We start from the raw sequence: 10,320 nt of genomic DNA on the forward strand, positions 1-10,320 counted from the left end.
GCTGTAACAGCCACTCTTCGGAGAATGCTTCACAGTGCTTGTATGGCTGGGCAATAATGGTCAAGAAAGCCTAATTGTTCTAGTTCATTTCAAAGCTGTTGAGGCTGAGGTCAATGTTCTGTGCAGGCCACTGAAGTTTCTTTAAACCAAGCATTTCTTCATGTCTTTATAGATCTTGCTTTTTGCACAGGAGTACAGTCATGCTAGAACAGGTAGGGAGGGTTGCAAAGGTGGGAGCATGTCATTCATAGGATTGGTTATACCTGTTAGCAGTTGTTGAGGATAAAACAAGTGTCTCAGTACTTTTGTCCATATAGCGTATGTCACTGTCCTAACAAACTTATCAACAAACTCTCTCGTTACCGTTTGTGTACTTTGGTTAAAAACTAACTTGGGTAGGGGCCTCTGCAGCAGTTCAATTAACTACACTAGTCGAGCTTTTTACAATTTAGTGTACAGATACTGAAGGCAACTGTGATAACTAAGCAAGTTTTAAAAGTTAAAGTAAGAACAATGTGGACTCGTACTTTCAAAGGAAATCTTAATGTTGAGTTTTGAAAAAAGCCTAGTGCTTTATGAGCTGGGATGAGCCAATGTTTGCCAAATAGCTTGATGAGTAATCCAACAGCTTAAGACTGTGTTTCTCAATAAGCAATTGCAAGGATCATCTTCTTAAAGGATTAATTACTAAATGCCTCCGACCACTGACATTCCTCTGAGATAACACATGCAGCCAGAAATAACAAACCATTGTTAATAAACATTTTTGTTCTACATCCAAAAATCCAAGTTAAGATTTCATGCACAGTGGAAGCAATGTGTCAACAACATTCAGAAAGGCTACACAACATCTCTGGGCTTGGGTTCACTTGAAATGTACAGAGTAAATGTACCTTGTAAAATGATGGTTTGACCTTAACCAGAGTGTTTGGAGTAACAATGAATGTCAATATTTGAGAGTGAACATATTCAAAGCCATGATCTGTTATGGTATGGAAACATATTAGTACCAAAGACAGGATACCTGTAGGGGCACCATTCAAGCTGAAAGAGATACATACTCATTTTGGATTGAATTTCAACATGACACCAAGCCCCGTTTTACAACCGCATCCATCTGCGTCATGTGTTTATTTGCAATTAACATTTGCCATATATTATCTAGGGCCCCTTTGTGCCACCATGGTCTCCACAAGATCTCTGGAGATTTTCTGTGGTAACGTGCCAAAATGTTTGTTGCAGCTCTTTCAATTCCTGTACGTTGCAAGTTGGTGTCTCCATGGATTGGACTTGTCTAGCAAATCCCACAGTTGCTCGGTCAGATTGTGATCTGGGAATTTTGAGGCAAAGTCAACATCTTAAAATCATTGTCATGTTCCTCAAATCGTCCCTAAACAAATGTGGTGCTTGCAGTGTGGTAGGGCAAATGGGTCAGTGCAATTGATTATTGGTCTGCAACAATATTTATGTAGGTGATTTAAGTAGTTTTATAGTACCATCTATATGAATGAGTGCATTGCCAGCATTATCACACTACCTCTGCAGGTTTGCCCTTTTCCCCATTGTGCATCCTGTTGCCATCTTCTCCCCAGGTAAGTGATGTACAGGTTTATGTTATGAACATTGGTTTTTGGCAGTATGCACAACTTCTGAGTTCTGCCAAGTTCATATGAGGATCAGCTTTTGTGTACGAGGAGCCACACCCTGATCCTCATTATTCCTCGACTCTGTGCAGGTGCCATCAATCAGCCAGCAGAGGTCATAATTGCATCAGTTATGAGGTCCCTATCCAGCTTCCCACCATGTATGAACAACAGGCCAATCATTGTTCATGTAGTCGCCCAGCCGGATGGCAGAGCTGAGTTTCAAACCGACGAGTTTGAAATATCATCTCTGGTGTGCTAGCATGTTTTTACCGCTGCGCCACCTGAGCGGCTCAAATATTTTTTTTACGTTTTTTTTTTAATGATGGTCTGAATTGGGCACTGAGGTATGATCTGTCCAAAAAAAGCACATATCTATCAAAAGGTTGCTAGCAATCAAAAAGTCGCTGGTTTAAGCCTCACCACTGCCAGGTTGCCATTGTTTGGCCCTTGAGCAAGGCCCTTAACCCTCAACTGCTCAGACATTATACTGTCATTACACTGTAAGTCGCTTTGGATGAAAGTCTGACCAGCTAAATGCCAAAAATTTAAATGTAGATCCATGACTTCTTTTTGTTACACAGATGTTTAGTATTAAAAAAGTGATTTGGGGATGTAATGGGTTGCATAAGATTTAAGGTAGTTTTACACTGATGGGGTATGAATACATCTGTTTTTACTCATACACATTATTTTAGATCAACTTAGAAAAAAATAAAATAAAAACTTTTAGCACTGTAGGATTTTTGTCACTTAAATTTAACCCGTGTTACATAAATGACATCCAACAATGTGTGAAACCTTGAGTAAGAGTAAATATAATTATAGTGTGTTAAAATAGCAGCCATTTGAAGTTAACACAAACTTCATCCCCATGGATTTAGTTTAAGCAGACAGCATGTTTTGCTGTTCAGGCACACCCATCAAATTACTAAAGGTATGCCTACTATGCTCCACCCAGCTACACTCAGAATCAGGAAATCAGCTGAAGAGGAGAACACCAGCTTGCTGTGTGCGTCTCTGAAATCCGGACAATGGCAGAGGACAGTAGTATTTTAGTGGACCATCTTCAGTTCAGTTGTTCAATCTGTTTGGAGTTATTGAGGGATCCAGTGACTAGCCCGTGTGGACACAGTTTCTGTATGGTGTGTCTTAATGATTTTTGGAATCAGCCTTCGCAGAAAGTTTACAGCTGTCCTCAGTGTCGAGAGACCTTCATGCCCAGACCCGTTCTGCGCAGGAATAATGTCATGGCTGAAGTGGTGGAGAAGCTTAAACTGAAGGATTTAAAAGTTGCCTCACCTACATACTATAACTTAGGATCTGTGGATGTGGAGTGTGACATCTGCTCCGAGAACAAAGACAAAGCCATCATATCATGCCTTGTGTGTCTGGCTTCTTTTTGTGAGACTCATGTGAAACCTCACTATGAGTCACCTGCTTTTAGAAGGCATAAGCTAGTACCGGCCTGCCAGCAACTACAAGATAAGATCTGTTCTCGACATAACAAACTGATTGATATCTACTGCAGAACAGATGAAGAAATAATTTGTACTCTGTGTATGTTAGACTCACATAAAGGTCACAAAACGGCATCAGTTGATGTGGAAAGATCCGAAAAACAGGTAAGAGGTTTAGCACATTGTTCTGCTTCTTCAGTAATAATTGTAATCCAGTAATTGATTTAATGTAGATCTGTTAAAAAGGTTCATTAGCTCAAGGCCCATAATCTTGGCTTTTTTATCAGAGTCTTCTTGTTTTGTAAATCTTTTAGTATGTTCTTATTTTGGTCACAGAACCAGATCAGAGACATGCAAAGAAAATCTCAGCAGAAAATCCTGGAGAAGGAAAAGAAGCTACAGGATCTTAAGCAAGCTATAACAACCCTTAAGGTAAGGACTGATCAAAGAAAATGCTGGAGTAATAACTTTAGTCGTTTCCATTTTTGCGTATCCAGAGATGTGCCAACAAGTACTGCACCCTAGCTGCTCTTTGTGTACTTCAAACAGATCTCCGCACAGGCAGCAGTGGATGAAAATGAGTGGATATTTAATGAGATCCTGGTCTCCATTGAAGAAAAATGTTGTAAGGTGACAGCGTTGATTAGAGCTCAGGAGAAATCTGAACTGAATCAAGCTGAAGAACTGATTGAACAGCTGGAGCTGGAGATCGCGGACCTTAAGAAGAGAGACACTGAGCTGGAGCTGTTGTCTCAGACAGACGATCACGTCCATTTCCTCCAGGTATGACTGATTTTTGTTAACGTGATTTTGGTAATCACCAATAATAACAAAGTTATTGGGTTTTTGAGGATTGTCAAGAATGAATGAAAAAAATCTAAAATTAAAATCCCTTAATCACAAAATTCAAACCATTTTGTTGTGGCACTTCAAACTGTGGTGAGATCATCTTATTTGCTTGAATTAAATGTAACTCAATTAGAGTCTACCTGTTGCGCTTTGATTGGACATAATGTGGAAAGGCACAAACCTGCATCTATACAATTCTCACTGCATTGTCAGGACCAAAACCAAGGACCCAAAGCATACTGTCAAAACAACACCAGGGAGGATTTGGGGCAAGTCTCTGAATGTTATTAAGTTGGCCCAAGCAAATCCCAGACATAAAACCCATTGAACATCTGTTGAGAGACGTGAGGATGGCAGTTCACAGACCCTCATCATTCTATTTGATAAAGATTGAGATTCTGCCTTAAAGGATAAACTGCCCAAATCCAGGTCTGCAAAATGTGGAAATGCAGTCAAGAAGACTTGCAGCTGTAATTGTTGCCATAGGGGCTCCTACAAAGTATTGAATAAATGGTGCTAATACTTTTGTAAATCAGATTTAGTGTTTGATTTTTATTAAAATAAAAAAGGGGTCTGAATACTAAATAACTAGGTCGTTATTTAACTGGTTTCTTAGAAAAACAGCAACAAAACAGAAACATTTTACACAGTTTATTGTATGTATAGCTTCTGTTTTAATCTAACACACCTCCCTCTCTAATTAGGTGCTTTCCACAGCAGTTAAAGAGAAACTATTTTGTGGCTTCACTGTTTGTCCTTATAGAGGTTCCAGGCTGTCTGCTTTCCTGCTAAATCTAAGAAGTCTTGCAAGATGACTTTAAATCTTGATGTTTCGTTTGATAGAGTGACAGAATGTCTCTCAAGCCTTAAAGAGCAGCTGAATGAATTCTGCAAGGAGGAATTTAATAAAATCCACCCAGACGGTAAGAGAAAAGGACCAGTCTTTTAAAAGAAATAACTGTAAACAATCTACACTGATAAGGTTATAACAATACTATTGAAGTAATTAATTAGTCCCACCAGGACTTTTTCGCTTTTATGTTTTTCTTATGTTTGCAATGATAGTCAAAATGTTTTTATGATTATTATTGTTTATCTGATTATTATTATTATTATGTTTTGTGTCTGTTTCTCATTAGTTGTCAAAGTCCAGATGGTTTTACCCCGGGAACCAAAGACCAGAGAGGAATTTCTGCAATGTAAGTGTGAAAATAACTGACCAGTGAAAAATTGGGAAAATTAGTCAAAAAATTAATCACTCTAAGATATTTTTATATTTTATCAACTAATATCGCACATTTAAAGTATTAGAATATGTTTAAAGTATAGTTTTAGTGTTGTCATCTAAAAAGAAAACAGCCGAAGCCAACAATTTGCTTATGCAGTGCCAATTACATTTCCCCCCAATCTAGTCTTATCCAATTACCCTGGTTGTGTTACGCTTCATCTCTACCCATACAACCCTCCACTGCTGACTGAGGAGCTTTGCATCTGACATACACCCCCTCCAACATGTGTGCATCTTTTCACCGGCACAAGTCAAGTTCATATGCGGATCAACTCTGTGCACGGAGAGCCACACTTTGATCAGCATTTTTCCTCGACTCTGTGCAGGCACCATCAGTCAGCCAGCAGAGGTTGTAATTGCACCAGTTATGAGGAACCCTTGTCCGGCTTTTCCATCCCTGAACAACAGCCAACCGTTGTTCATGTGGCTGCACAGCCCAGCTGGATGGCAGAGCTGAGATTCGATGTATTTGAAACCCCAGCTCTGGTGTGCTAGCATGTTTTTTGCCACCTGAGCAGCTGCCAATTACTTTTTAGGGTCAACATCTTATCAGGAATGTGTAGATTAGCTGCTTTTAATAAATTCATAAATAGAATAAATAACTCTGCTCATTGTGAAGTATTTGCATGTTGTGAAAAATGTCCACAGAACAAATGAAGTCAGGGATCTAATAATAAAAAACAGATATTAAGAAGGATACAAGACCATCCTAAACTCAGTTCAGTTCATTAGGACAAGGTAGAGAAACACTGTCACAGTTGACCAACCTCTATTCTTAGTCAACCAACTGAAAGGCCTGTTTTTAGAACGCCCTGTTTTGCAACATCACTTGAAGTTGCAATAAGTCAATAATTGTGATTGAAGGTGGTTTTAAAAAGTTTGCAACTGTTTTAAGAAAAATGCTCCAACAAAAAATTATGTTTTTATTTAATAATCTTTTAACAAGATAATTAAAACTTCCCAAACCAGAATTTCAGACTGCATTCTAAGTGTATGGTATAAATATGCAACATCAACCTGCTAACACCAGCCCTAATGTAAAATGTGGTGTTGGCATCAGGGCATGGACTGTCAGAATGGTCAGGATTCATAGGGAAGTTATGGTTTCTGTACAGATAAACAGATATACATTTTCTGTACAACAAATGAATGTACAAACAAAACATGTGGACCTAAAAAAGTGGCAATTTATTTAAATACATAAAATGAGTGCATTTAATCATCCTTGCTCTTTTCTTTAGATTTTTGTCATCTGACTCTGGACCCAAACACTGCAAATGATACTTTGTGTCTTTCTGAGAACAACAGAAAAGTAACCCGCAATGGGCACCTAAAAGTGTACCCCAGCCACCCAGAGCGGTTTGATGCTTATGGCCAAGTGCTGTGTAAAGAGAGTGTGTGTGGACGTTGTTACTGGGAGGTTGAATGGAGCAGAGGTGGATGGGTGTACATCTCGGTGTCGTATAAAAGGATAAGCAGAAAAGGACGAGGTAAAGAATGCTGGTTTGGACACAACAATCAGTCCTGGAGTTTGGAGTGCAGTTCCACCCTGTCTTTCTGGCACAACGATATTCAGACAAAGATCTCTGGTCCACCATCCTCCAGGATCGGGGTGTATGTAGATCACATTGCAGGAACTCTGTCCTTCTACAGCGTCTCTGACACAATGACTCTCTTGCACAGAGTTCAGGCCACATTTACTCAACCCCTTTACCTTGGCTTTTGGGTAAATGTACTTGCATCTGCAAAGCTATGTTACGTAAAAGAATGAACCACAGGACATTACATTTTGTTATTCTGAATAGCTACCCCTGCACAAAATTACCACCTTTTTACTCAATCAACCAGTCACAAACTTTTACTTGGTAAGCCACTTTAGCACATCTTGGCTAAGCTTTTAGCAAGACCTATTTATTTAAACCTTACCTAATCTTGAACCTTGCAAGCAGAACATCCAAAAATATCTATTAAATACACAGATCAGCCATAACATTAAAACCACCTCCTTGTTTCTTTACTCACTGTCCATTTTACCATATAGAAGCACTTTGTAGTTCTACAATTACTGACTGTAGTCCATCTATTTCTCTACATACTTTGTTAGCCCCCTTTCATGCTGTTCTTCAATGGTCAGGACCCTCCCAGGACCCCCACAGAGTAGGTATTATTTGGGTGGTGGATCATTCTCAGCACTGCAGTCACACTGACATGGTGGTGGTGTGTTAGTGTGTGTTGTGCTGGTATGAGTGGATCAGACACAGCAGCACTGATGGAGTTTTTAAACAACTTACTGTCACTGGTGGACTGAGATTAGTCCACCAACCAAAAATATCCAGCCAACAGCGCCCCGTGGGCAGTGTCCTGTGACCACTGATGAAGATCTAGACGATGACCAACTCAAACAGCAACAATAGATGAGCAATTATCTCTGACTTTACATCTACAAGGTGGACCAACTAGATAGGAGTGTCTAATAAAGTAGACAGTGAATGGACATGACATTAAAAAAAATCCAGCAGCGCTGCTGTGTCTGCAGGGCTGAGAGGGCTGAGAATGATCCACCACCCAAATAAAACCTGCTCTGTAGTGGTCCTGTAAGGGTCCTGACCTTTGAAGAACAGCATGAAAGGGGGCTAACAAAGTATGGTAAGTGGAGCTGATAAAATCAACAGTGAGTGTAGAAACAAGGTGGTTTTAATGTTATGGCTAATCAGTGTATATCAGTCTGCAAGAGTAACAAAGCCATGTGACCAAGAATGTCCAGTCTGCTGAAATGTGTCTAAAAGCTTAATGACAACTCATCCAGGAAGCCAAGAGTTTTCTGAAAAACTTTTTTAGGCCCTAGTAAGGTTAACATGTATGGCTTCACATTACAAGTAAACTATGTGAAAATGAGATTCATATCAGGGTAGCAAAGATATAACCACAGCCAAACAAGAAAACATTAGTGCTCACACCTGGATAATCCTCAAACATTTAGGGATAAGATTCTTTCCTTTTTTTTAGTTGATTACTGGGATACTGACTTTAAATGATACATTAATTTATTAAGCACCTACAATTAACATGCACAAAAATACAAATACTAATTAGTACATGTATTGATAAAAAAAATTAATTATAGTAATATTTACATTACATTTTTGGCATTTAGCTGGCATAATTGACAGTGCCTGCAGCAGATACAAATTGGCCTATCTGAAGAGTGGGGGCCAGACTATGTGTGGGTGGGATCTTCATACGCTGTGTAAGGACCCTGATTGGCAGAAGAGATGCCTGTACAGAATGCAGGGGCAAGAAGAGGAGGGCTGTGCATGTGTCGGAAGAGGCGTGTACAGCAACGTGCTCTCCTCGGATTCAATCAGGTATCCCTCAACAGCGGAAGACAAATTGACTGTGCTAAATCGGGAGGAAAATTGGGAGAAAATGCATAAAAAAAGAAAAATACCTTTATATGTAGAAAATGTGTATTAATACAGTATTTATACAGTACAGTATACTTAAAGTAAAATCAACCAAACTGAACAAACCATAGGCTTGTAAGAAACTTGTCATGTCATGGCAGTCTTGGACTATTGTTTTCTGCAACAGTATTTTTTTTTTGACTGAATAATTAAATTTTCTTTGATAAAATGATCCAGTTAAGCTGCCTTATTATTGTCATGGTCTTACAGGCTGCAATAAAGAGGCTCTTACATCTGCTTTTTTGTCATGATCAGAAACAAACTTCAGTCAAGCTTATGGTTCTTATTATATGGAGCAGGGCTTCTTTCTTTTACAGTAGACTATAAGCCACTGGAGAAGTGAAGCTTGTTCGACTGTAGACACTGTGATTTTGAATGGGCTGGGTTAACTAGTTCTAGACAGGGCAGTTGTAGCCTAGCGGTTAAGGTACTGGACTAGAAAGCTGAAGGTTGCTGGTTTAAACCCCACCACTTGCCACTGTTGGGCCCTTGAGCAAGGCCCTTAACCCTCAATTGCTTTGACTGTAAGTCGCTTTGGATAAAAGCGTCTGCTAAATGCCAAAAATGTAAATGTAAATGTAAATGTCAACACATACAACTCTCCAGCTATACTTAAGCACAAACAAGGAATTAGACAGAAAGTAAAATTTCTAAAAATAGCACTTTCAACACCACCAAATTTGATCTTTACAAGGATGTATGTTTTAATTATTCATTTTGAGAAATATGTATTTATATACATAAAAATATGCACCTGGTTTGATTATGGATTTGTTAGGAAGATTTCACATAATGAGTAGCGGTCATACTAATGGTGAATTAGCTTTTTATGTTATTGGGAACATTAATAATAAACATATGTTCACAAAAAGCAACATAGGCAAAGCTATGTTTATGTAGGTAAAATTAGCAGGACAATCCCAACTGCATAGTTCATGGAACTACAAATTGTCCCTGGACAGGTGTTTAACCGAAAATGTTACATAAGATTCTCTTTTAATGACACAATGACAGGTAAAAGAGAAGCCAGCAGTTACTGACAAAGAGTTGCAGGGCAACAAAGAAGAAGCAATGAACTGCAGCTAAATTGTCTCCATTCTTACCCCCCACACAATATTCAGCTTTATTAAGAATTAAATAAAAATAGAAATCTTGGAAATTTTGTTCATATGAAGTAGGGTCGGGCATAAAATCCCAAAAACATTATTTTTACAGCAAAGTGTAGAGTGGACAGCGATTGGACATGGTATTTAAAAACTCTGGTGTATATCAAACCACTTGAATCATTTTAGCAGCATGTATATGGGGATTATGTAAATGCAATAAGAGAACATAACTGGTAAAGGATGTGTGGGTATGGTGCACCTGATCCTGATCTGCTGTCCATACTATAATGGATCCCCCACTGTACTGAACATTTGAAGCATTCTTTGCCTTCCTTAAAAAGAAATCAGTTTATATGTAAAATAAATCCGATCATATTAATTTGTCCTATTGTCTAGGGGTTTATATTGTGCACTTCTTACTTCAAAGTATGCATCTTTGTGGATTGGTCTTTGATACAAAAGGTGTCTGGCAGCCTGCCATTAAATCCAGGTCTGTTAAGCTCATAATTT

At 38.8% G+C, this 10,320-nt stretch overlaps 1 protein-coding gene across 1 annotated transcript; it reads left to right on the plus strand.

Annotated features, from left to right (window-relative positions):
• Positions 1-2,677: 2,677 nt before the first annotated feature.
• LOC134320622 (tripartite motif-containing protein 16-like protein) lies at positions 2,678-7,011 on the plus strand. The gene is made up of 6 exons (XM_063002120.1): positions 2,678-3,268; positions 3,440-3,535; positions 3,653-3,886; positions 4,716-4,875; positions 5,092-5,151; positions 6,482-7,011. The coding sequence occupies exons 1-6, from the start codon at positions 2,678-2,680 to the stop codon at positions 7,009-7,011; spliced, it is 1,671 nt and encodes a 556-aa protein (XP_062858190.1).
• The last annotated feature ends 3,309 nt before the right edge of the window (positions 7,012-10,320 follow it).

The sequence above is a fragment of the Trichomycterus rosablanca genome, chromosome 9 (genome assembly GCF_030014385.1).
Source record: "Trichomycterus rosablanca isolate fTriRos1 chromosome 9, fTriRos1.hap1, whole genome shotgun sequence".
NCBI lineage: Eukaryota > Metazoa > Chordata > Actinopteri > Siluriformes > Trichomycteridae > Trichomycterus > Trichomycterus rosablanca.

What these genes read in the sequence shown, in the direction of transcription:
- LOC134320622 (XM_063002120.1), top strand. Translation starts at nt 2,678, where the DNA reads ATGGCAGAGGACAGTAGTATTTTAGTGGACCATCTTCAGTTCAGTTGT. An exon ending in AAGCTATAACAACCCTTAAG is followed by an intron (nt 3,536 to 3,652) that starts GTAAGGACTGAT and finishes TACTTCAAACAG; the next exon opens with ATCTCCGCACAGGCAGCAGT. An exon ending in ATCACGTCCATTTCCTCCAG is followed by an intron (nt 3,887 to 4,715) that starts GTATGACTGATT and finishes TTGTCCTTATAG; the next exon opens with AGGTTCCAGGCTGTCTGCTT.